This window comes from Phascolarctos cinereus, unplaced genomic scaffold (assembly GCF_003287225.1).
Source record: "Phascolarctos cinereus isolate Bilbo 61053 unplaced genomic scaffold, phaCin_HiC Scaffold_9;HRSCAF=440, whole genome shotgun sequence".
In the NCBI taxonomy this organism is placed as follows: domain Eukaryota; kingdom Metazoa; phylum Chordata; class Mammalia; order Diprotodontia; family Phascolarctidae; genus Phascolarctos; species Phascolarctos cinereus.
Window position 1 is genome coordinate 244,679,756 of NW_027556402.1, and position 25,211 is coordinate 244,704,966.

Below are 25,211 nucleotides of genomic sequence, written 5' to 3' on the forward strand. Positions count from 1 at the left end.
GAGAAATTCCCCTCCCTTGCCGAGAAGTCTTCAAGAATATTCTAGGTTGTGGAGAAAAGTGAGGTTACAAGAATCTAGAGGGTCAGGATTCAGGTGAATTGGGTTTCAGCGTACTGGTCTCTGCAAAGCAGGGGGTTGTATCTAGAGAGTTATCGAGGGCTGAGGTGACATGGGAGAAAATGAGGAATGGGGGAAGGCCTCTGTGCTACAGTCCCTGAAATCAGCAAAGGCTCTTTAAGGGTCACTATTGTGACAGAGCCTGAGTCCCTAAGCCTGGAGGCAATGTTTGGGGTGGGGTGGGGTGGGAACCCAGATGATCTGTCTTCCCCTCCCAACACATCTCAGACTAAGGAGACCTCGGAACCCAGATCTCCAAAGGGAAGGAGGGGTTCAACATATACAGGGTTCCAGAAGGCTCTGGGAGACCCGTCCAGCTGAGGCTGGATGAGAAGGCTGGGGGCTGGTCTCGGCTTGGCATCAGCTTGAGGGGAGCTCAGACTCCCAAAATCTGGCTGTGGGCTCCACCCTGAGTAAGACGTTAGCCAGGCTGGGAAAGCCTGAGTCAAGCGAAGAGCCACTGGGCTGAGCCCAGCAAAAATGTCCCTACCATCTCTCATTCTCACAGGGGTTGGAAGGAAGATGGAGCCTCGTTGAGAAGGTTTCTCTGCTCAGTGATCTGCCCCAAAGGGAGGGCACAGGAGCATTGTGAGGGTCTGTCCTCCTATTCTTTCTTCTCCTGTCCCATCCCATCCCTGACCCCCCACCCTGGGCTCCTGGGCTTCCCTGGGAGCCCATACCCACATCAGCCTGCTGTCTTGGGGACCAGTCTGTTTCCTGGCCCTTTGACCTCCCTGATCGCCCACTTTCCTGCCCTGGCCTCCCGGAATCATAGAGCCTCACTGTAGGGCCAACCATCCCATCCCCTTCCCCAAAGCTCTGGGTACTTGCCACCTATTTCTACGTCTACCCCAACCTGGCCTTGTGCCCCCTTCGCTCCTCTCCCTGACTTTAGCCTTACTCCCTCTTCCATCCCCTTCTTTCTGTCCCAAGGTGCAGGGGGTTCCTGTTCCATTGATCCACACACAGCCCCCGACCCAGGCCCTGGATGCCCCACCCTCTGTCGTCTCTGCCTCTCCATTCTGGGCTCCATCTAGTCTTGGTGCCAAGCCCACACAGTTCCAGGTTAGAAATAACCGGGCAGGGGCCCTTAGCATGGACCCCACCACCATCCAACTCTCGGCACCCGTTGGCCCCCATTCGCCCCCATTCCTCCCACCCTCGGTCCCTAACTAAGCTTTCGTCAGTCCTTAGCCCTCCAGGGCATAACCCGGGGAAAAGCTGCATCCCAATCTTCTCAGCCAGGGCCCCCAGGGAGGAAACACCAGCTTCCCACTGATTAGAAACCAGAGGGGGCTGGAAGAGGAGGGGGAGGGAGCCCCCATACTCACAGGGGAGACGAGGGGGAACCCTTCCATCTTGCACGCCTGCAACATCCACCCGATCTCAGGGCCCGTCAGCTCCCCTGCCTCGGCAGGGCCCACTCCGGAGCCCCTGGGCATTGGGAGCCACGGGGTCAGGTCTGGTGGGGCTGGGGGTGGGAGGCGGACACCCAGTGGGGGCGGGCAGGGCAGCTTTCGAAGGAGCCTCAGTCCTGCCCCTTGGCCTGGCTGATCCCGACGTGAGCCCCCTCCCTTGACATTGCAAAGCAGCCCAAGTTCCTGATTTTATCGAAGGGCCTGTAGCTGGGAGATAGTCCCCCCCAGGGTGACATCACCACCCTAGCCCGTTTGCATAAATCTCTTGCGCTACAGGAAGTCTCTGGCTGGCCCCTGAGGCAGGTGGCAGGAGGAGACCAGGCTGGAAAGGCCATCAGGCCAGAGCCACCAGCTCAGAGAAAGCAGGCAGCCCTCTGGGGGCTGGGGGGAAGCCTGAAAGGGGGCAGTGGGTTTAGGAGGGGGAGGAGAGGGCTGAGACCAATGCCTGGGAGACCTGGCCCTTTCCCCCAAAGGTCTGGTGGGGCCTAGAGGCCTTCCAGCCAGGCATGGCAATGGCTGGTATTGCCATGGCTCCCTGTAGCAAAATGACCCCCAGGTCCCCTGTGAGATCTCCTTGGGGTGAGCCCAACCTGATTCCCATGTGGCCAGCACTGTTTTCATTTGGTTTTGTATTCTAAAGTTCCTCCCGGTTTTAGTACTCCATGTTCCATGTTCTAAGGACTTCCCTGGCCCTGACATTCTACATTCTAAAGTCCAGTTCTGATGTCCTATGTTCTAAGCTCTGATAGTCTATGCTCAAAGGCCCCTTCCAGCTCTGCCATCCTATGCTCTGTGTGCCAAGGTTTCTTCCAGTTCTCATATTCTGTGTTCTAAGGCATCTTCCAGCTCTGATGTTCTGTGTCCTGAGTAGAAAAAAAAGGTCATTGAAAGGTGTTAGCCGCTGGGCAATGTTGGGGAAGGTCTCCTGCACAAGGGGGGCTTTGATGTGAGTTTGGAAGGAAGCCATGGAAACTAAAAAGCAGCTATGAGAAGACAGAATGTTCCAGACTTGGGGGTGAGGGTGGGGTGGGGGAGACAGCCAGCACAAAAGGATAGAGATGACAGAGGTAGTGTTCTAGCTAACAAAAAGCAGGTGGGCCAGGGTTTTGGGAGCATGGAGGGGCACAGAATGTGGGAAGGCTGGAAAGGTAAGAAGGCTCCAGGTCATGAAGAGCCTTAAGTATCAGAGAGAGGAGCTGATTTCTCTTTGATCCTGAAGGTAATAGCGACCCTCTGAAGTTCATTGGGCAGGAAGGGTAATGGGGTCAAGTCAACACTTCAGAAAAGTCAGCATGGCACTTGAGTGGAGAGTGGATTGGGGGGTGGGAGGGGCAGACCTGGAACAGGGAGATCAGGGTTCTGAGGCACCTTCCAGACTAACATTCTGTGTTCTAAGGTTCTGGGGGACAGGACCATGGCGGACATCTCAGGGGATTGGGAAAATGCTGAGGAAGCAGGAACTTCACCGTGATGAGGACTCACAGGCACGCCGCCCTTGGCCTCCAGGCCCTTCCTAGGGGAAGCAGTAGCAGCTTCTCTGTGGAGCTGGGGCCCCAGCCTAGATCACAGGTATGCGGTGAATCACAGGCATCCGTGCCAGCTTCCTCCCTCACCCTGGTCACACCAACCTCCTTTCCCTCAGCCCGAGAACCTGAGGTCACATACCATCCTTTCCATTGAGATCCCTGGGGTCCCTACTTCCAGACCGGCCCTATGAAGCATCCAGCTCCATTCCATGCCAGCTTTGCAACCAGTTCAGGGGGACACTGCCTAGAAAACCCACTTCCCTGTGACCCATTCTGCAGGTTTGAAAACTCTTCTAAGCTGGAGCCCAAGTGGCTGTTCTCCCTCTCTAGGCCTCAGTTTCTTCATCTGCAAGATGAGGAGCTTAGATTAGAAGACCTCTAAGATCTCTCCCAGCTCTGACATTCCTTGTTCTCAGGTCCCTCCCAGCTCTGACATTCCTTGTTCTCAGGTCCCTCCCATTCTCAGGTCCTCTCCATTTCTAAATCCTCTGACCTGCTATACTCCAGATTGCTTGGCTCCAGTTCATCCAGCTGGAAGCAGATTGCTCTTGTTCCCCTTCTCTAGGGGCCCTGTTCTAAGCTCTCGTTCTCCGTTAGCTTTAGAGCAGAAGGGCCGTGCCTCCCTCCTGGTTCCCTTGGCAAGGCTCTCCTTAGTCAGGCTCACACTTAAGATCGTAGGATCGTAGGAAGGGACCTCAATAAACATCTAGGACAACTTCCTTATTTTACAGATGAGTAAACTGAGGCCCAGGTAATGTGATTTGCTTAAGGTCATACATGTAGTGTCAGAGGTGGGATTTGAGCCCAGGTCCTTTGACTCCAGTGTAGGAGATGGTTAGGGGTGGAGGGTTAGGGGGAGAGGAGATTTAGCTCAGCGTGGAAGAGCCCTGGCCTAAGAGGCAGAAGAATGGGTCCAGTCTTGGTTTTGTCTCCCCCCATCTGGATGACCTTAGCCAAATCTCTACCCCCAGCAGTCCTCAGATTCCTCAGCTATGCAGGGTGGTAGTCTTCCTGAGCTCTAAGGTTCCTTCTAGATCTAAAAATCTATGATGAGCGTTGCATCTGGCTCTGCTCTTTGTTGTTTATCTGTCACGAAACTGGGGCCCCCAGAGTAAGAGCTGTGTATGAATGGGAGCCACACACACACACACACACACACACACACACACACACACACACACACACACGGGCATGCACAGATGCTCCATGGGTCGTGTGGGCCTGTCCGGATTAGCAGGGCTGTTTTCCTGTGGACCATACAGTCAGACAAGGGGAAAGAAAGAAAACGCCTCTCTCACCATCAGAAAGCTTTTATTAAATGCCTGTTTGCACCTAGAGTTTAGAGCCCACGTAGAAGGTCCTACTCCTTAGGAGCCTGGCATCTCAGAGTCCGTAGCCAGTACTTATGATAGGCAGCCTACCACAGTGAACAGAGCACAGGACTTGGAGACTGCGGACCTGGGCTGGAGTCGCTTCTTAGACGCTTTTTAGTTGTGCGATCGATATGTCTGGAGAAAGCTTCCTAACGATTAGAGCTGTCCCAAAGTGGGATGGTTTGCCTTGGCAGGTGAGGGGTTTCCTCTCTTTAGGTGATCTTGGAGCAGAGGCTGAATGACCATTTGTCAGGTGGCTATTCACTTTCTTGTATGGGTCAAACTAGGTTGCTGCCGAGTCCCCTTCCAGCTCCCAAATTCTGTGATCTGTGATCATGGGCAGTTGTTTACTGTCTCAGAGCTTCTGTTTCCTTATCTGCAAAATGGGCATCATAATACTTGCCTAGCCCACTTCCTTGGGTTGCCCTGACTAAAGCATCTTATAAACCTTAAAGTACTAAAGAAATGTGACTTATGGGGCAGCTAGGTGGTGCAGTGGATACAGCACAGGCCCTGGATTCAGGAGGACCTGAGTTCAAATCCAGCCTCAGACACATAACACTTACTAGCTGTGTGACCTTGGGCAAGTCACTTAACCCCATTGCCTAGCCAAAAAAAAAAAGTGACTTATTGTCGTTGTTTATTAGGCACCAACCAGGAGCAAGACTTTCTACTTGATTCTGGGGATTCAAAGGTAAGCAACACCCCAGCCCCTTGGCCTCAAAGAGGTGGAAGTTGGGGTGGGTCATGTACACCATGAAGAAATCCCCAAAAGAAGGATCGATGATTTAGAGCTTGGCCTTTTAATCCAAGTATTCCATTTTAGAGATGAGGAAACTGAGGCTCAGAGAGGTGATAATGATTGGCCCATAGTGACACAGCTATTAAGTGCTGAGGCAGTTCTTGACCTCAAGTTTAGCTTTCTTAGACACAGGCTGCCTATCCAAAATATTAGAAAGTATGCCCAGAATTCCTCTTCACACACAAATACCCCATAGTTAGATGAGTTTGCCCCCCAGTCAGAAGTCTTTTTTTCTTCTTTTCCACTTTACCTGAAGACTAGGGCCCTTTTACCCCCAGGCTAGGGAATTCCCAAAATTCAGAGAAGAGTAGGCACAGGAGTCAGGGCTACTGAGGAGGTGGATCTTGGGTTCTACTGGATAATGCAATTTGGCAAATCTCCAGAGTCAGAGTAATAATGGGAACAGGGCATACGTGGCTTCCCCCCCAAGGGAAGGGGTGAAGCGGGTTCTCTCACCAGCCCAAGATGTGGGATGGAGCACCTGCCACTCCCACGGCTCTGTCACTGTGGCACCATCTCCCAGGTCTGCCTTCACCTTCGCCTTCAACACCCTTGGGGTCAAAGGTCAGACTTAACCCCAGTACACCTGTACCCGAGAGGTACCCCACTTCTGAGCTGTAACCAACCTGCCCCCCAACTGTTTTTGCCACAGGTGAAAATATTTTTAAAGCATTGTGCTGGGCTGGAGGAGAGGACAGAGTGAGTAAGACAGTGCCTGCCCTGTTGGAGCTTCCAATCAAATACAAAGAATGATGTGCCCAAATAATAATAATGCGCCATATTGCACGTAAGTCCACAAGAAAACACAAAACCTTTCTTGGGCTTTCATGGTCAGAGAAATCACCTTCTTCCCCCAGGAAGTCTTTGATGAAGAGTTAGGTGGCCAAGATCTTGTCCCAACTCTCTCTCCAATAGCATTCAGTGTAACTTTGGGCAAGCCACTTCATCTACTGGGACATGTTTCCTTAGCTGGAAATCAAGAAGGTTGGGCTAGATAACTCCTAAGGTCCCCAGGAGGATGTAGAAAGTTCCCTGGCTCCAGACTCACAGAATCCAGGCTTAAATCCCATTTCTGACTCTTACAGTCTGTATGACCTTCCTGGGCCTCATTTTCTTCATCTGTAAAATGAGGGGGTTGGCGGCTTCTGTGACTCCCCTCAACTCTGAATCTGTGACCCTAGAATTTTATGAGAGACACACGCAAGTGTTATGTGAACCCTGAGCGGGGGTGAAAGATCATGGGGGTGTGGGTGGGGGAGGGAAATCAAGGAAGCTTGCTTCTGAGCTGTTCTAAAGCATGGCCAAGGATTCAGTGGGCAGGGAGGGAGAGGGCATTCCAGGGACAGAGAACAGCATGGGCAAAAATACGGAGGTGGGAAAGCACGAGACATGAACTGGGCTGGGTGAGTAGTCCAGTTTGGCTAGACTGAGAATCAAGGTCATCTAGTGTAGGGCTAATTAAGGCCAGAAAGGATAAATCAGGCCCACGTTATGGAGAGCAGGAGAGTTTGGACTTCACTTGGTAGACAAGAAGGAGCTACTGAAGGTTTTTGAGCAGAGGAGTGCCTTAGCTAGCTCTATATGTAAGAAAAGGTAGGAGAAGAATATAAAATTTAATTTAGAATTTTTTTAAAAAGAAAAAGTGCATGGTAAACCTGGCAGCAATATGAAGGATGGATTAAAGGGGGAAAGAAAGCAAAGGGCAGGAGATCTACTAGAAACTTATTTCAACAGCCTAAGTGGGTGGTGATAAGAAGCTGAACTAGAGTGGTGACCAGGGAAAATGGAGAAGAGAGGAAAGAGGTGAGAAAAGTTATAGAAGCAGAATGGAAAAAACTGGATGAGGAAAGAGGACAAGGGAAGAAGATGGAGAAAGAGAAAAGGAAGTGGAGGGGAGAAAAAAGAGGGAGGTTGTGTGAGAGAGGTGATGGAGGAACAGAGAAGAAAAGAAAAGAGGAATGGAAAGGAAGAGAAGAGAGAAGGGAAGAGAAGGGAAAGGCAGGGAAGGGAAGGGAAGGGAAGAGAGGAGAGAAGGGAAGGGAAGGGAAAGAAAGGGAAGAAAAGAGAGAAGGGAAGGGAAAAGAAGAGAAAGGAAAGAAGAAACAGAAGAAATGAAGAAAGGAGGAGGGGACCTAAGGGTACAAAAGAAGAGGAAAAGGAAGAACAGAAAAAAATAGAGAAAGAAGAACCTAGATGGGAAAGAGAAGGAAAAAAGTGAAGGAGACAGAAAGAGAAGGGAAGATGCAGAGGAGGGGCTGATAATGGATGGAAGGGAGGGACCCTAGCACAGGGCCTAGAACATAGAGGTGCTTAATAAGTGGTACTTGACTGACTGGCGGACGCAGGCAGGCCTGGGTTGTGTTTATCAGCCTCAGATAGGCTGTTCCTTGGCAGCGTTTCAGAATTAATTGATTAGGGAAGCCTCCATTAAGACCTAACTGGAGGTCTATTCCTTGAGACAGATACCAAACTCTAGAAATGGATCTAGAGTTCTGGATTCAGATCCCAGATCTGACACTTCCTATCTGTGTGGCTTCAGAAAAAAAACACTTACCTCCTGATTCTTCGGCCCCAAAATAGGGCCCAACAGAATTAAGCCACTTGGTATAGTGGAGTCAGAGGACCTGTGTTTCAATCCTCCCCGCCATTTAATAAGCTGCATGACAACAGACACGTTGCTTTATCACCCTGGGCCTCAGTTACTCATCTATGAGGTGAGGGGGTTGGTCTAGATGACCTAAAAATACATCCCAACTCTAACTCCTATGATCCTGTGAATCTTCTAGAGAGAAGGAAAGGCAAGGAGCGCCTCGGGAACCCAGTGGAATCAGAAGGAAATGGTCAACTGTTGATAATCAGCAAATGACCATTTGAAACGTGTCAGACCCTGGGCTAATGGTCACTGGGGATACAAACAAATCAAAAACACAGTCTCGTCCCTCAAGGAGGTCACAGTGTAACAGGCGATGCAACACGCAAGTAACTATTTCCAAATAGGCTACAGATGAGATAAATTGGAAATAATGTCAGAGTGCGGGCAATGGGGATGGGGGTGGGGACGGGGACGTGAGCCCTTCCTGGGATTCTGGGAAGGGGATGGGTCAGACTCCAAGAGAACAAATGTTCTCTCCTCCCAGGGGTCAAAGCCAGACAGGCAGAGGTTCAGGCTGCCCTCCACTGCCCAAGCCCAGGATAGGGCTGAATCTCACCGCCCACCTTGACGCAATGGATGGAACCCATTCTGAACACACCCTGATCACAGCCGGGCGACTCAAAGAGTCTTAGGCTGAAAAGTACCTTAAAGACCATGCAGGCCAGGGGCTCTTAACCTGGAGAGTGTGAACAGGCTTTTTAAGTACAAGTTCTAATCACTTAAAATTGCACTAAGACTTTTCAGGCACCTGGTATTTGGATAACTGTATTTCATTATAATTGGTTTTCTTCACAATCTTAGGTGTTTTAGTTTATGCCTTTAAAAACAACATTATTCTGAGATGGGGTCACCGAACTGCCAAAGCAATCCATGACACAAAAAAGGAGAAGAACCCCAGCATCTTGTTCGACCCTTTCAGGTTGATAGATGAAGATAATGAAGGTCAGAGAAGGGCACTGATTTTGTCTGGGTCGCACAGTTAGCTGGTGGCAAAGCAGCGCAATTCCACAAGCATTTGTTAACCGTCTTCTGTGTGCCAGGCATTGTGTGAGGCTCTGGGGACACAAGGACAACATGACACCCAATAGTCCCTTCCCTCAGGGAGTCTGTATTCTACTAGGGCAAACAACATGTCCCCAGGCATCAGTGTAAATGGCTAGAGAGTAACAGGGGATGGGGCATTGAGACATTGGGATAATCAGGAAAGGCTTCTTGTAGGAGGTAGCCCTTAAGCTGGGCCTTGAAGGGAGCTGGAGCCCTGACCCCTAGCCAAGATGTGGAGGAAAAGAGGGACCCTGGGGGGTTTCTAAGGACCAAGGAGGGCCGCCCAGCCCTGGGCATAGGCCTGCCAGAGGGGAGGGCAGGCTGGACATCATGGGACACATGTGGCCTTGGTTTCTGGGGGCCGGGTCTGAGGGCCTTAGCTATTCTTCACCCCCTCATCAGCCCCCATCCTTCTGAGCTGTCTGTCTGGAGGAGGGGGAGGGGAGCCAGCAAAGCCTCTAACGCAATCCTGGGTCTGTCTGGCAACAGGAAGCGTGGGGTGGGTGTTCTTGCAGCCCAGCCTCATCCAGCCCCAGCTGGCAGTCAGGCGGCTCCCATAGCTTGCACCCTACATCCTCCCACGAGCAGACCCACCTGGGGCCTGGGGCAAGAAGGTGAGGCAAGGCTGGAGCTCCCTTCCCCCGGGACTGGGACCAAGGGGAGGGGACAGTGGAGACAGCTTGAGCTTTAGGCTGGAAAAGTTTACCGTAGGCTGCTGCCGAGCTGTCCTCTCGCAACTTCCTCTAGCTGTTGAGACATTTCGAGAGGCTCCCTGGGCCGTAGCCCGGGACAAGCCATGCCCTGCTGAGCCTTCCATCCTGAGGCCTTGGGACACGTCACCTCTCCCCACTTTTGGTCCCCCCACTCAGATCACTGAGGCCCTACTTGGGAGCGTGAGCGCCTGAGCCCCTGACATGCCCGACCTCCATCCATGTTCCAAATCCTTTCTGCCTTCCTTCCATCCTCCCTCACCACTCAGCTTTCCTTCCTCTTGACCACAGCCTTCTCCAGCCAGGGAGCTCACCTCTGGCCACATCACTCAGCCTCTCGTACCTCAAACCCACCCCAGGCCTGTGGTGACTTCCTCCGGCTCACCGCGGCTGGGCTAGCATCATCTTGGGGAGGGGAAAGGGGGCCAGGGCCTGTGTTTGCCAAGAAGTCTCCCTCTCCATCTCTCGCCTGTTCTGAGACTCTGTTCCTTAGCCCTTCCCTACCCATGCCCCATCTCAAAGCCTCTATTCCTCTCCCTCTTCATCCCTCCAACATCTCATCCTTTTCTTTTTAAAATAAACTTTTATTGATATGCTTGTTTTTATATCATCTACATTTCTGCCTTTATCCTTCCTTCTCCCCCTCCCAAGTAACCATCTCATATAACAGAATTTTCAAGCCCCCACCCTTCACCCCCATTTCCCCCCTAGGGCCTTACTGTCTCCCCAATCACAACCACTGCCATCCTCGTAAATAATGATTGAACCTTAATCCCCGTGTGTGCCCAGTCAACCCAGCAATGAGCATTTATTGAGCACCTAGGATATGCCAGGCACTGTGTGGCCTAGAAGAATGCCAAAACAAAAACAAAGCAAAAAAAAATCAAGAAGCTCCTTGCTCCCTCCTCTCAAGAAATTTACATTCTATTGGTCCAGTGCTAGAGGCCTGTGTCCTCTAGAGACCTGAGCCAGGGAAAAGAATGACAGATTTGGAATCAGAGAACCCGAGTTCTAAATCTGGTTCTGCCGCTGCCTACACTACCTTGGACAAGTCTCTTCTCTGAGACTCAGTTTCCTTGTCTCTAAAAGAACGGGGATGCACCAGATGGACTCTAAGGAACCTTCCCCCTCATCTTCGGCTGGTCCTATAGTCTATGAGCTCACAACTTTGAGCTCCAAACCCCCCCGCTGACGTTAAGCTCCCCCCATGTTCTGTCCCATGGCCTGCCTTTGTCCTTCCCCCTGCCTGGGAGGTGAGAGAGGGAATGGGGAAAGGGCTTAATTTCCCTCCTGAAAGTAACTGGACACCCTCTGGGGGACAAAGAGGAAAACGGAGAATGGAAAAACAAATTTTTCCCTTCTAGTGTGATCTAGACCTCTCTCCCACATGCATTCCTCCACTTCCTTCTTGCTTTTTTCGAACTTGACCTCTCCCTTCCACCCTCTCCCCACATAGCTCTCCCACCTCCCAACTTGGAGTTTGAGTGGACAGAACAAAGGGGTAGAAAGTAAGAGGCGCACGCGTGTGTGTGTGTGTGTGTGTTGTGTGTGTGTATGTGTGTGTGTTGTGTGTGTGTGTGTGTGTGTGTGTGAGCCCTGTACAAGAGGAAGCCCAGGAAGGGGGTGGGTATGCGTGGGGTCCTGTGAAGGGGACAGGTTAGTTCGGAGAGATATCTCATGGTGCTAGTTGGGGAGAAGATGAGGAGCTGGCTATGCTGGAGGCCCTAAATGCACAAGTGAATTGGGGGTGAAGATGGGGAGGGAATGAAGGCCAACACAAGTTGAAGACAGTGGTAAATGTGAGCCTCAGGCCAGCCTGGTTCCCAGAAGGAGTTAACTGTCTTTGGGGACAGAGTGAATCAGAGGCTCCACTCAGTACTGGAAATTCCCTGTGCATGGCATGTGGTCACCCAGAAAAGGGAAACGGTGCTTTTCGGAGTGGGGGACAGTGGGGGCCGGAGCGGAGCAGACGCCTGCTTGGGCCTTGCAGAAGCTTATTTATAAGCTTCTGGCTCTATCCCAAGGAGGCCGGCCGGCACCCAAGGGCCTGATGGTCAGGCCACAGCCTGAGGAGGAGGGGGGTAGAGTTGAGGGAGAGGGAAAAACCTCAAGGGGGAACTGGGGGAGCGGGGAGCAGTCTTCGAAGGCCTATTGGCCAGAGCTAACCTAGAGGGGATAGAATAGTTCCCCTGTGACCTTGATCCGTCCCCTCCAAATGATTCTGCAAAGGTCTCACCACAACTGAGACCTTTCCTCTTTGGAGACCTCCATTTTTACTGCACCACTCCCTCCCTTCCACTCCTGATCACTTAGATCTTCAGCTACATCTTCAGTTGTGCTGAGATGGTCTCTTCTCCTCTATGTCTGATGCCCAAAATTCTGTGGTTAGACTTTTATTCCTTTAGGATGAGACTTTGAATCATAGACTCATAGGACACGGTGCTGGGTGGAACCTTAGAACCTCAGCCCAAGCTGAGATGATCTGGTCAAGGTCACATGGGTAGTAGGGAGCAGAACTAGGATTCAAATCCAGGTCCTCTGACCCCCAAATGCAGCCTCCTTCCTACCACTGTGAGCAGTGTCCCTGTCAAAATGCACTACTTCCTTTGCAAGTGTGACAGCTCAAGATGGATGGAAAGAGGCCACAGTTTGGAATCAGAAAACCTGGTGTCAGATACAAGGCTGCTGCTCATGGTGCCTGGATGGGCAGAAAGGGGAAACATTGAAGAAAAACTTGCCCACTTCCCGGTAGAGCTTTGGGAGGGCCCAGGGCCTATTCCGAGGAGGGTCTCAGCTCATGGAGATCCATCTCTACCTTGAACAGATAGAGGAAACTGAGGCACAAAGACACATTCTAAGACTTGGTTATGGTGGCTGGGGGACAAAAGAGGCCTGAAAAAGAAACAGAAGGCAGGGAGACTAGCCAAAAGAGACGAGGATTTGGGTGCCAGCTCCGCAGCCTCCTGTGTGACCTCATACAAGTCATTCCCCATCTCTGGGTCCAATTGCCTCCTCTTTAAGATGAAGCAGATTTAAGTCCCTGCCAGTAGACTGGTCTATGGGATGGGGACGGGCAAAGGGCTGGATTCTAGGACCTTTCCCAGGTCCTGGGAGCTCCCTCAGCATCAGATCCCAGCTACCCTGTCACTGTCCCCTCCACACTCCATCCTCCACACAGCTGCCCAAGTGACATTCTTAAAGCACGCATCTGCCCATGCCAGTGCCCTGCTCAAGGAGCCCTCCCTGCTGTCTCTGGAATAAAATACGGCATCTTCTGTGGGTCATTTAAAACCCGTCATAACCTGGCTCCAGCCTCTCTTTCCAGATGGTTTCACTCTAGGCCCCCTCATCTGCCCTACGTTCCAAAGCGGCCGACTTGTCCTCTGCCCTTGACGTCCCATCTCCTGCCCCTTCCCCAGAATGCCCTCCCTCCCTCTTGGGACCCCCGACTCCCTTCCAGGCTCGGCTCCTAATCCCCTGAACTCTGTTTCCCAACCTCCCAGCACTCTGTAGAGCTGACACTTATGTTGGGGGTTCAGGTTTGCAAAAGGCTTTACAGAAAGTCATCTTCTTTGGTCCTCACAACAGCCCTAGGAGGTAGGCATCACTACTGTCCCAATTTTACAGATGAAGAAACTCGGGCTAAGAAGTTAAAGGGCTTGGTTGTGTCTGAGGCAGGATTTGAACCCAGGCTTCAAGGACTCCAAATCCAGTGCCCTACCATTACACAAAAACTACCCCAATAGCTAGCATTTATATGACACTTTAAGCTTTACAAAGTACTTTAGCTATAGTGCCTTATTTGACAATTCCATTCATTATCTGTATACATTTTGTTTCTCCCCAAGGAACGGAAGGTCCCTGAAGGAGCTTATGAAGTTGTTTTGGCTTTGTCTTTGTTTGGCCCTTGCTTTGAGCTGAGTCTGGGAGGAGGCTTTGAACCCAGGGTGAAGGACAGGGTGTGTTTCATCCGGAGAATAGAAGAGGCGTGTGTGAGGGGAACACAGAGCTGGTTTGGGCCTTTGAAGGGCCCTTGTGGGCCGGTTTTGAGCTGGAGTTACAAGGAGGCCGGTTTAGGCCTCAAAGTCAAGAAAAACATCCTCACAAAGAAAGCCTCAGATGTGGGATGGGCTGGCTCTGGCAGAGGTGCACGTCCACTAGTTGGGCGCGTTCTGGTGGGGATTCCTTCGTGCACAGGGTGGCTTCAATGGCCCTGGCGGGCCCCTTACTCCCAAATGCCTTCTGGATTAGCGAGGATTCTGCAGGGACTTACAGAACAACCCTGTGAAGTAGGTGGGACGTGTGCCTTTATCTCTCCTTCACAAGGGAGGAAACTGAGGCTGAGAGAGTGAACCCCAATCATCCCCAGCTCCCTTTAGGAGGAGTCACTTCAGGATCGACCTCAGAAAGTGGGAGGAGGGATGGACTGTGGGCCGGACCCTTCCTTAGGTCTGGGAGGATGAGGCTGCCCAGGGTGGCTCCTGAACCCAGGCACGTGACCAGGCCCGGAGATTCCCCAGGCCCTTGCTCTGGGAATTGGGGGTAGGGCAGGAAAAAAGATCCCCCCGCCCAGGACCCTGCCCTAGCCCAGCTGTCCCCTCGGCTCTGGGGTCAATTGTCTGCAGAGCACACAGGACTTGTTCCCAAAGGCCTGATGGGGGGAGACACAATGTAAAAGAAGGGGGCAGGGAGGGGGGTTGCTGGAGAAGGAAAGAGGAAGCCGTGGGAAGAGGCTTTGGGGGAGGGGGGCACCAGGGGTGGGGTGGGACATGGATGAGGGGGCTGGGCAAAGCCACCAGCCACAGTCACTTCACTCCTCCCAGTTTCAGTTTTTAAATAGCAGCTTGATTTGGAGCACAGTGGGATGGTCCCGCCCCACCTCCACCCTGAGATACCTCTTCTGATTAGTCTGGGCCCTAAGATCCCACTCCTAAAGAAGCCTGTCCAGTCTTCAAGCCCTGGGCAAGATGATCCCGGTGGAGCCAAGACAAATAGCTTCTGCCAGGATCCTCATTGGTCTTGGCCCTTGGCCTGGTCAGTCCTAAGCCCTGGCCGGGTGGGTCGTGGCTCTGAGCCTGGCTGGTGGATCCCAGTAGATGTTGACTCGAGGTCTGGTCAGTCCGACTCATTCACCTGCTGGGTCTCAGGAGATCCCAGCTCTGTGTTATTGGCTTGGGAGGTGCCAGTGGTCCCAGATCTGAGCCTGGTCAGTCCTATTGTTAGCCTAGTAGATCCCAGTAGATCCCAGCTCTGGGCCTGGCCAGTCCTGTTTATTGGCCTGGGAGGTCCCAGCAGTTCCCAGATCTGGGCCTGGTCTAGTTCCAGGGCTGGTGGATGCTAGGAGATCCTGACTCTGGGCCATGTAGATTTGGGTGGATCCTGGTTCTGGACCTGGCAAAGCTGGACAGCACCAAGCTCTGTGGTCACTGAGGTAACTGCAGCTGGGCCCAGGGCACATGAAAAACTTGATGACTCTCCACATTGGAAGCTTATTTATAAACCAGGCCCTCTCCATCAGCGAGGCAGCTGCACAGCTGCCAAGTCAGCAGGTTTGGGGTGGGCAAGCCATCCATGCTGGTTCAGCCCCCGCGGCCTCTCTGACACGCAGGGGCCACGGCCACGGCCACTCAGTTTCTGCTGGAAGCTGTTAGCATGGGGAATGGGGGGGAGGGGAACCTGCAGGGCCCCGCAGCAGGGCATGGGCTATGCTGGGATCCCCAAGGTTGGGCCTCACGCTTCTGAGGGGCTGCCTGGGTCCCTCTGACTCTGTCACAGTATTCATTGGCCAGATATTCCCTACTGACCAGGGCCTTCACACAGGGCAGGGTGAAGGCCTTCCCTCCCTCCCTTTGGCCCTGGTGCTGCAAGCTGTCCCCAAAACAAGGGGCCTGCCAGCCCAGAGCCTTTGGACTGGGCCCCTGCTGGGTCCCTCACCTCCTGGCGCACTGGGGAAGCTCCTGTGACCTTTTTACGCAGTGGGTCTTGGGAGATTCCTAGGTCTGGAATGAGCCCAAACATGAAGCTGGGCCCATCGTTAGGTGCCAAACGCAGAAGTTCCCTGCTCCATCAGAGAACAGGTCCCCATCGTGAGGCAGAGCCTCGCCACAAAATCACAGAAGAGGCGCCGTGAGACCTGCCTCCCCCCGACACTCTATGCCCCTTCTCCAACCCCGATTGAACTATTAAGTTCCCTCACCCTAAGGTTTTAAGGTTTTCGCTCCTCCCAGGACGATAGAGGGGAATATATGGGCCTCTAAGAGCAAAATTTCACAAACCCCGACAGGTGGGAGGATGAACATCACAGGCCCTTGAAATCACATCACCCAAGTGAGATAACGCCAGGAATCATTTGTATCAGAGTCATAGGCTCTGGGTTTGAATTCTCCTCTGCCTGACCTTGGGCAAGTCACTTCACTTCCCCTCACCTGTAAAATGAAATTGGGCTGGGCTAGAGGAGATCTTCAATGTCCCTTCCAATTCGAGATCTGGGCTCCTTGTTTTGCTGCTCTGACTGTGGCCTTTAAGCAGAGAAGAACACCACAACTGGAGTCAGAGCGCCCCGGTTCAAATCCCACCCTGCCCCTTCCCCCACCACCTGTGTGACCTCAGACAAGCCACTTGCCCTTTGAGGATCTTAGGTTCCTCACTGGTAAAATGGGTGGGGGGGGGCTGGATTCAATGATCTCAAAGCTCCCTTTGGGTTCTAAAGTCTTATGACCCAGGAGGAGAAAAGTGAGTCACCCCAAGGCCTTCACTCAAGTCTTTCCTGAGATGTCCAGGACTGTCGAAGTTTCTAAAACTCTCAGCCTGAGAGCCCTTGATGCTCGGGATCGGCGTGCAAACCCTCCCGCCTGTTCCAGCCAGTTCCACCTCCTTGCCCTCCCGTGTCCTTGACATGCAGGGAGCCCCGGGCCATCCCACCACAGAGCAACGTTGGGAGAATCAACACTGTAAGGGTCAGGAAGCCAGCTTCAGAGGCCGGAGCGCCAGCCCTCCATGCAGCCACTGCTCAGGTGAGTCATTCAATCCCGTCCTGTTCTAGAATTATGATTCCAGCTCCCGTTCCTTTGCTCGAGCTGTTAGTCCTTGCGGTCTGGATTGTATAATGGAGAACTGGAAAGGGACCTTAGAGGTCCACATCCAATCCCTTCATTAATCAGATGAGGAAACTGGCCCAAGGGGAGATAGAAAGTAGCAGAGCCAAGATTTGAACTCAGGTCCCCTGACCCCAAAACCAGAATTCTTTTCATTGCATTGTCCACCCCTCCTTCAGGTCCCAGCCCAGGCCAGAGAGCTGAGAGCTAAGAGGAGACTGTCCACTCCAACCTCCATTTTACAGATGAGGAAACTGAGGCCCGTTGAGGTGAGATACTTGCCCAAGGCCACGCAGAGCCGTTAAGCTGCAGAACTGGGATCACAGATCTTCTGTACTCCCTGCCTCCACGACCCCTCCTCCATGGAGCCCCCCAGCCTACCCCCTTCTTCTCCAGTTGAATTCCTTAGAGTAGGACGTTCCCGAGTGTTGGCTGGGTGACATCTAATGTCCCCCTCTAGGTTCTAAGTCTTGGAAACCTGGGGTGTATTTGTGGGTTCATGCCAGGCTCCTGGAAGAGAGGGCACTGAATGTGGAGTCAGAGGACCTGGGTCCAAAGCTCTCATGCCTTCACTCGTCTGGGCCTCAGTTTCCCTCAGGTATAAAATGAGGGAGGTTGGGCTTGCTGACTTTGGAAGTCCCTTCCAGCCGTGGGACGGCCAAGGGACGAGGGAGGGGGCCCCTCCAGAGTGGTCAGAGGCTCCTGATTCAGTCCAGCTCCCAGGAGATGCACTGCCCCGCAGCCCCCACCCCCAACAGCTGTCCCTGTTTCCAAATCAGCCGGGTGGCCGCCTGAGAAAACAGGAAGCACGCAGTTACCACAGGAAGTGTGTTCTCTCTCCTCCCCCACCCAGCCCGGCCCGGCCCATTGCAAAACGCCAACAGAACGATTGCTCCAGGAGGCTGCGGCCGCCGGGAAATGCACGCTGGAGACCCGGATGGTGGCCGGGCCGCACCGGCTGGGCCTCTGGTCCCACAGCCCTGCTGCCCCGCCCTCCCCAGGCCTGGAGCGAAGTCCAGCGCCTGGGACCCACAGGGGGAAGCGATTCTGCTCCCGGGCCCTGGCCATGACCTCCCCCTTGACCTCCGCACCAGGGCCCAGAGCCTCCCACAGAGACGGGTTTCCCAGAAGTGGCGCAGCTCACCTTCATCACTGGGGGAGGTGGGATGGGAGAGGGTGTGCCCCAGCTGGTCCAGGCCCTGCCAAAGTCAGGACCCAGCCCTCCGATGTCCCTGGCCCTAGGTCACCCACTGGCAAATCCCTGGGCACCACGCCCTACGCTGCCTGTAGGTCCAGTTCAGCCCCATCCCCCCATGCCCACCCCCTTGGGTGCCTGAGGATCCAGCTCCTACTTTGGAACGAATCTTCCCCCCTTCCCCTGCCTGCTCCTCTCCCCCACCCTCCACCACACTCACCTCCCTGTTTCCTGCCCCAGGAGGCCAGCATTCAAGGGCAAGTGGGAGACGGGGGAGCAGCGCCCTGGGACCCAGGGCCGTGGTCCCCCGTGCTCTCCGAGGGCCCTGAGGGACAGTGAGGAAAGAAGAAGAGGACAGAGCATTTCATGGTGTTATAAATCAAAGAGGGAAGTCGGGACAGGAGAAATAAGAAACTTCCCTCCTACCCCCCGGGCACTGGGACCTGCCAGTCGGCTGGGCCCAGCCAAGCTCCCCCTGAGGCTCCCCAGCTTCCCTCCTCCAGACAGGGCCGGGAGTCAGCGGTGCTGCCCCCTGGGAAATCTCCCCTACCTCCATCCCTCCTCTCTCCCCCCAGTCTAGGATGAGTTCCCTATGTCCGCCAGGCCTCCCCAATCTTCTTTCTCTCATCTCCCCCATCCCTTCCATCTCAGGTCACTGAAACCTGGAGGGGGTGGGGGGGAGGTTGCAGTGGAGAAGATGAAAGAGAAAGAAAGCAAGAATTCCTAGTAAGAAAGTCTGGGTTGGGTGATGAGAAAATCTTGAGTGAGAGTCAGGAGAAGGAAGAACAATCTGTCATTCACTCATTCATCAATCAGACTTCCGTTAAAGCTTCCTCTCAGGCTTGGTCTGAGACGATCAATATATATGAATGTTTCAAGGCAGTTGGGGTTAGGTGACTTGCCCAGGGTCACGCAGCTAGTAAGTGTTCTGTCTGAGGTCAGATTTGAACTCAGGTCCTCCTGACTCCAGGGCTGGTGCTCTATCCACTGCACCACCTAGCTACCCCAATTCAATATTTATTGTGGAGAGATAGGACAACTGACCACTCAGTGTGCGCAAGGGCACCGGGCTGGGTGCTAGCGTGGCTGAGTGGGGTCAGAGAAGAAAAAATGCAAATAAGATACACAGTCCTGCCGCCATGGAACTTAAGGTCAAGGCAGGGACCTACCCCTGCTCCCAGAATCCACGGTCCGCGGATTCCGCCAGGGGAAGTTAGCGCACTAAGCCTTGGAGTTATTGCCCGAGCCCGACTTAGGCGTCTGGTGATTGAGTACGAGCTAGCCCTCAATCTACCTACCCTCTTACTGGCAAGATCGCCTTCATAGCCCACCGGCCAGCCAGTCCGATTACCCAGGCCATCTCCCACTCTGCCCTCTAGCTACCCTCCATCTTCCTGGCTTTTCTCTCTTTCCCTGCCCCCTGTTCCCTTCTGTGTGTTGTCTTCTCCTGTTGGGGCGTAAGCTCCTTGAGGGCAGGGACTCTTTTTTTATACTTGCATTTCTCATACTTGGCACATAGTAAATACTTAAGAAATACTTCTTTCTTCCTTCCTCCTTTCCTTCCTTTCTTCCTCCCCTCTCTCCCTCCCTCCTTCCTTCCTCCCTATCTTCCTTCTTCCTTTTTCCCTTCCTTCCTCCTTTCCTTCCTTCCTCCCCTCCCTCCCTTCCTTCTTCCCTTTTTCCTTCCTCCTTTCCTTCCTTCCTCCCTCCCTCCCTCCCTTCCTTCTTCCCTTCTTCCCTCCCTCCTTCCTTTCCTTCTTCTCTTCCTTCCTTCCTCCTTTCCTTCCCTTCCTCTCTCCCTCCTTCCTTCCTCCGTAAAGAGGCATTTCGCTGCAGTAAATACAACGCTGGAGCTAAAGTTAGGGAAAGCAGATTCGGCTCCTGGCTTTGCCACTTGCTGCCTGGACAGGGAAAGTGTCCTGGAGCTGGCTTTTACAGGAGCCTTCTCAGAAAATAGCCCTCCCTACCCATCAGGGTTTGACTGATCATTTTGTCAATGGCCTAGACTTAAGAATATGATGGGGATCCTGTCACTAATGCAGATCCTCCTTAAAAACACATCCTGTGTACACCCTCCCCCTGCCCTTGGCCAGCAGGCCCTAGTTCCCCGAGACTTAGGACAAATCTGCTCACTTCCCTGGACTCAGTCTCCTCACCTGTAAAATGGAGGGTTTGGACTAGATGTCCTCTCAGGTCCCTTACAGCTCGAAATCTGTAATCAATCAATCAACAAGGGTGTTTGTACTACGTGCTACAAGCCGCTGTAAGAAAAGCTGGGGAGGGGCAGCTAGGTGGCGAAGTGGATACAGCACTTGGGCCCTGGATTCAGGAGGACCTGAGTTCAAATCCGGCCTCAGACCCATAACACTTACTAGCTGTGTGACCCTGGGCAAGTCACTTAACCCCATTGCCTAGCCAAAAAAAAGAAAAGAAAAGCTGGGGATAAAAATTTTAAAATCAAGCCAGCCGCTCCCCTCAAGGAGCTTACACTCCATAATGCATGTGTGAGTGGGGGTCAGGGAAGGGAACCGGCCACAGAGGCTGGAATCCTTATTTTACAGATGGGGAAACTGAGGCAGGCAACGGTAAAGTGACTTGCCTACCACCAACCAACCAATAAATGTTTTTTAAGTGCCCACTATGTATTAAGCACTATGCTAGGCACTGGGGGTACAAATTCAATGGATGAAAAAGCCCCTTCTCACACCGCAAAACAAGGCCTACCTCTAAGGTACCTTGCAGCTCTAAATCTATGACCCACTGGGTTGAGTGCTTGTCCCTCCTCGAAATGGAGCAAGCCTGGCTGTGGGGGGGCCCCTGGCATGTACATCCATTTAAAAAATATTGTTCCTTTGGTGACAGACAAGGACTAAGGCAGTTTCCTTGAGCAAAGAGAAGCCAGGAGGGAAAAAGAATGGATCTGGGGTCAGAAGGGAGGATTGAGATCCTAGGTCTGTACTTTAATAAGACTGGCGGCCATCTACATGGTGCCGTAAAATTTTCCAAGGGCTGGACAGTTTACATTTGATCCTCACGACAACCCTTTGAGGTGGGCGCTGTTATTATGTCCATTTGACAATTGAGGAAACTGAGGCAGACACAGCTAGTGGGGGTCTGAGATGGAATGTGAACTCGGGTCTGTCCTGATCCCTGATCTCAGATCCAGCACTATCCACTGGGCTGCCTAGCTGCCTCTTCCCACCTGCGTGGCCTTGATCAAATCACCTGGTTCCTCTGCCACAATTTCATTATCTGTAGAATGAGGGTCTGGACTCAGTAACCCCTGAAGTCCCACCCAGCTTCAAATCTACCACTCATGTCCTACAGACCTTGAATTCCTCTTCTTCCCCTGGGGACAGAGCAGGGCCCTGCTCACAAATGGCTTAGACTGACTCCCTAGGGTCAGCCTGGGGTCAAGCCCTCAGCTTCTCAGGGACCCTTTTTTCTCTTTCCCCACGTTCACCACTTCCTCCCTCTCACCTTGCTTGCACCTCTAAATCGAGTCTGAGTGTGGGAGACTAGAGAAGTTCAGCTGTGTTCTTTTCTCCTCCCATCATGGGGCTTCCCCCCTACCAGCCCATGGACGCTGACCTGGGCGGGGGGAGAGGAAGGAGACTCTCCTTCCCATGAGTCTATCCCATCCCCAAGGATCCTCAGAAATCCCACGACATCCTAGGAGAAGAGATTTTTGACCTTATCCAGCCCAATCTCCCATCCCCAAGCAGGAATCCATAGGAGAATCCATAGAGATTACGGTTGTAGGGACCATTCATCAGAAATCATTTGGTCCAGCCCTCTTAAGAGGGAAACTAAGGCACCTTGGTTACTCAGGTGGTGAGTAACAAAGCTAGTATTTTAACGACTACACTTCCCAGTCTCCAACTCCAAATCTAGGTTCTTCCCTCCACATCATGCCATTTCCCTTCTACAATGTCGATGAAAGGATTCACACTCTGCCTGAACGCTTCCAACCGCAGAGAAGTCATTGCCTGTTCCATTTTTAGACAGTGTTCATTTCTTGGAAAATTTTTTCTTAGAGCTGGGCCAGGAATGGGACTGCCTCCCCATTTCATTGGAGTTACAGAGGATAAATCAGCTCCCTCTTCTAATCCATCAATCAACAGGCCTGCAGTTAAGTGCCAGGAATTTGGCTGGGCTGGGCTGGGCATACAGTGACAAGGATGAAATCGTCCCTGCCTTCAGGGAGTATACATTCTAATGGGGGAAATGCAAGTGAAAGCACAAGGATATTCAGAACAAAGCCAAAATAAATACAAGTGAGTGTTGGGAGAGAGGTACCAGAAGTTGGGTCCTAGAGTCAGTCAACAAACACATTTATCAAGGGCCTTCTATGTGCCAGGCTAAAAAAAAAGGCAAAAAACAGCTCCTACCCTCAAGAAGCTTACAGTCTAATTGTCAAGAAAACACACCTACCAGTACGTGCCAACAAAATACGTACAGGAAAAATTGGAGGTAATCTGGGAAAGAAGGCACCAGCCATGACAGGGCTTTCTCACAGAAGATGGTGTTTTAGCTGCGAATGCAGGAAGCTAGGAAGTGGAAAGATGGGAAAGCATGCCAGGCAGAGGGGACCACCAAGGAAAAAACTCAGGTTCTGGAGACAGAGTGTCTTAGGTTAGGCGTGTGACAGTCCTTCAAATATTGTACCTTAGTGATTGTGCCCTTCTGTCCCCCTCCCCCTGCTACTGTGCTCCCACCACCCACCTCCCAAACCTTCTCTTTCCCAGGTTAAACATCCCCAGGTCCTTTAACTATTTACAGCTATCCCTTCCACACTGAGGCTTGCCCCACTGCAGTTCTCATATATTGTGGGTCAGCATAAGAAATAAAATAGGAATTTTTAAGAGTTTTGTGTGGAAGCTGTGGATGACACAGAAAAAGTTTAGAAACTCAGAAATGCAGGATTGTTATATTAAAAAAAAAAAGGCATTCCAGTAGACTCTGGCATTAGACAAGAAAAGGCCAAGTCCTTTATGATTTCCTAAAGGAAAATGAAGCTGAAGGGTCGACATGGATTTTCCAGATCTTAGGGGCACAGTGCCCCTAACCCCCATGATGTGGAAGGGGTAGCTGTGTTGCATAAAGACTTCTAACTAGGGTGCAGTAACTGGGGATTTGCAACATGGGTGAGAGGACACTTTCCCTCCACTATGATCTTTGAGAAGACAAAGGTGGCCCCACATTGCATGGCTGTCACCTCTCTGTTGCCTGATTGGAGCCAACATCTTTGTCCTAGGGCATCCTGCCCCTATGGTGTCTGAGGGTCTCTGCCCGCAGGAGTGTGCTTCCGCTGTCTCCCACCTTGGGGCAGGAGCCCCGATCTCTCTCCTCATTATACCCTACCTGGCTGTCCCGGCCAGATTTGTCCCGGGGCCCTAAGATTCCCTGTTACAGCTCTGCCTCGTAACACAGTTTCTAGACTCTTTGCCAGATTGGTTGACATCCTCTGGACCCTCCCCAGCGCGTAAACATCATCTTTAAAATGGGGCATCCGGAATAGAAGATAATACCTCAGCTGCCCCTGACCAGGGCAAAGAGCAGTGGGGCTGACACTGTCATTGTTCGGCCGACCACATTTCTTCTCATGCGGTCTAACATCACATAAGGCTTTTGTGAAGACCTCTGCCTTGTGTAGGGAGCTCTCAGTATAAAAAGGGAGGAGTATAGCAGGGCAGCTAAGTGGCACAGTGGATAGAGCACCAGATCCAGAGTTAGGAAGACTGGAGTTCAAATCCCAGCCTCAGACACTCATTAGCTGTGTGACCCTGGGCAAGTCACTTCACCCAGTTTCCTTATCTGTAAAATGAGCTGGAGAAGGAAATGGCAAGCCACCCCAGGATCTTTGCCAAGAAAACCCCCAATGGGGTCAGGGAGAGTTGGATAAGACCGAACAACAGCAAAAATAGCAGATTGGGCATGCATTGGGAGTCAGAAGACTTGGGTTAAAATCCCACCTCAGACTCTTAATGGCGATGTGACCCTGGGCAAGTCACTAACAATAACAGTGATAGCTAATATTTACAATTATACTCCCCATGCCTCAGTTTTCTTATCTGTAAAATGAGGGAGTCACATTTGATGACCTCTAAGATCTCTTCCAGGCCTAAATCTATGATTCATGATCTTGTGAAACACCGTTCTCTGATACAGATAAAAAAAATCTGACTATAACTTATAGTATTTAGGGAGAGTGGCATAGGTTACTGAGACGTTGAGGGGCGTGACCTTGATCTAATTGGGCTCATCAGTGTCAGATGCAGTACTTGAACCCAGGGCCAGCCCTCTCTACCACTTCATCAAGGTGGTTTCTCCTCACACTTTGGCCGGAATATAATACTTCCTGCAGATAAATAAATGACTGTGGGAAGAATGAGGGTCAGCTAGAATACAGTGTTCAGGCCTGTGGGTGACCACTGATACTTGGGCTGGGGCACAAGTTTTGGAGTCCAGTGGTGAGACCCAGTGGTTTGGGAGTCAGAAGACTTGGGGGCTAGTGCCCACCATAGTAGAAACTAGCTGGGAAACCCTGGGCAAGCTACCTCTGGACCTTCCTTAGCGCCCCATTTGAGATAGTACGGTGCAGTGGATTTGGAGTTAAAGGGTCTGGGTTTGAATGCTGACTTTGCCTCTCAGTGTGTGACCTTGAACAAGTCATTTAATTTTCTTGGGTCTTGGTTTCCTCGCCTGTAAAATGAGGGGGTTGGATAGGTTGGCCTCTAAGTTTCCTTCCAATTCAAGATCTATAATTCTATGAATTAGAAGGATAAGGAAAGGCTAAAGTTTTATGGTCCCAAGGGTCCCCTTCTCCTCTGAGGAACTCTCTGCCTATGGCATGCTATGTTCTACAGTCTCTTCTAATTGCAATACTTTGTTGTTGGTTCTTTGTTTTTAAGAGGACCGATGACATCATGGGGGGGGGGTCTTGACTTGTGTGTGAATTGGATGTAAGTGAGACACAGCTACACAAAGTTGTCAGCTTCACTTTCTCTTCCAGAGTTATCACAGTCCAGTGGCAAGATGAAAGTCAGGACCACTGGTGATGGTTGAAATGCACTGGGTCACCTTGGTGTCTTCCATGTCTAACCAAGCCCTGTGCACTCCTTAGTGCCTGCTTCAGCCACCTTCATGGCTTTTGGAACAAATTGTTCTCATCCACCTATTTCACCATGAGAAGTCCATGCATGCTTGGGGTAGACATCCCTCTAACTCATAGATGGCTTTGAGGCCTGCCAGTTACCCTCAACCTGGTTTAGCCCAT

General features: G+C 52.0%; 1 protein-coding gene and 3 long non-coding RNA genes across 14 annotated transcripts in view; 1 reads left to right on the forward strand and 3 right to left on the reverse strand.

Moving 5' to 3' along the window:
• The window catches only part of SPI1 (Spi-1 proto-oncogene), an 18,023-nt gene extending 16,269 nt beyond the window's left edge, over positions 1-1,754 (reverse strand). The window contains exon 1 of one of the 4 annotated variants that reach the window (XM_021009701.2): positions 1,449-1,754. In XM_021009701.2, coding sequence (XP_020865360.1) covers positions 1,449-1,559 — 111 coding nt within the window. In that variant the 5' untranslated portion in view covers positions 1,560-1,754. The remainder of the gene's footprint in view (positions 1-1,448) is intronic. The other 3 variants (XM_021009702.2, XM_021009703.2, XM_021009704.2) reach the window with 3 other exon arrangements.
• A 1,126-nt stretch (positions 1,755-2,880) lies between these two features.
• On the forward strand, positions 2,881-5,968 carry LOC144455145 (uncharacterized). Its single transcript, XR_013483826.1, has 3 exons — positions 2,881-3,104; positions 5,082-5,128; positions 5,889-5,968. It is a non-coding gene; the product is annotated as an uncharacterized LOC144455145 (long non-coding RNA).
• LOC144455144 (uncharacterized) lies at positions 4,356-11,180 on the reverse strand. Its single transcript, XR_013483825.1, has 2 exons — positions 9,640-11,180; positions 4,356-8,944 (listed from the first exon to the last, which is right to left on the reverse strand). It is a non-coding gene; the product is annotated as an uncharacterized LOC144455144 (long non-coding RNA).
• A 2,198-nt stretch (positions 11,181-13,378) lies between these two features.
• Positions 13,379-18,824, reverse strand: LOC144455498 (uncharacterized). Of its 8 annotated transcripts, XR_013484207.1 has the most exons (4): positions 18,153-18,794; positions 16,069-16,161; positions 15,578-15,642; positions 13,379-15,287 (listed from the first exon to the last, which is right to left on the reverse strand). It is a non-coding gene; the product is annotated as an uncharacterized LOC144455498 (long non-coding RNA). The 8 variants fall into 8 exon arrangements; XR_013484210.1 differs by adding an exon at positions 17,882-17,936 and having other exon boundaries at positions 13,379-17,528; positions 18,153-18,820; XR_013484211.1 differs by having other exon boundaries at positions 13,379-17,528; positions 18,153-18,824.
• Positions 18,825-25,211: the final 6,387 nt, after the last annotated feature.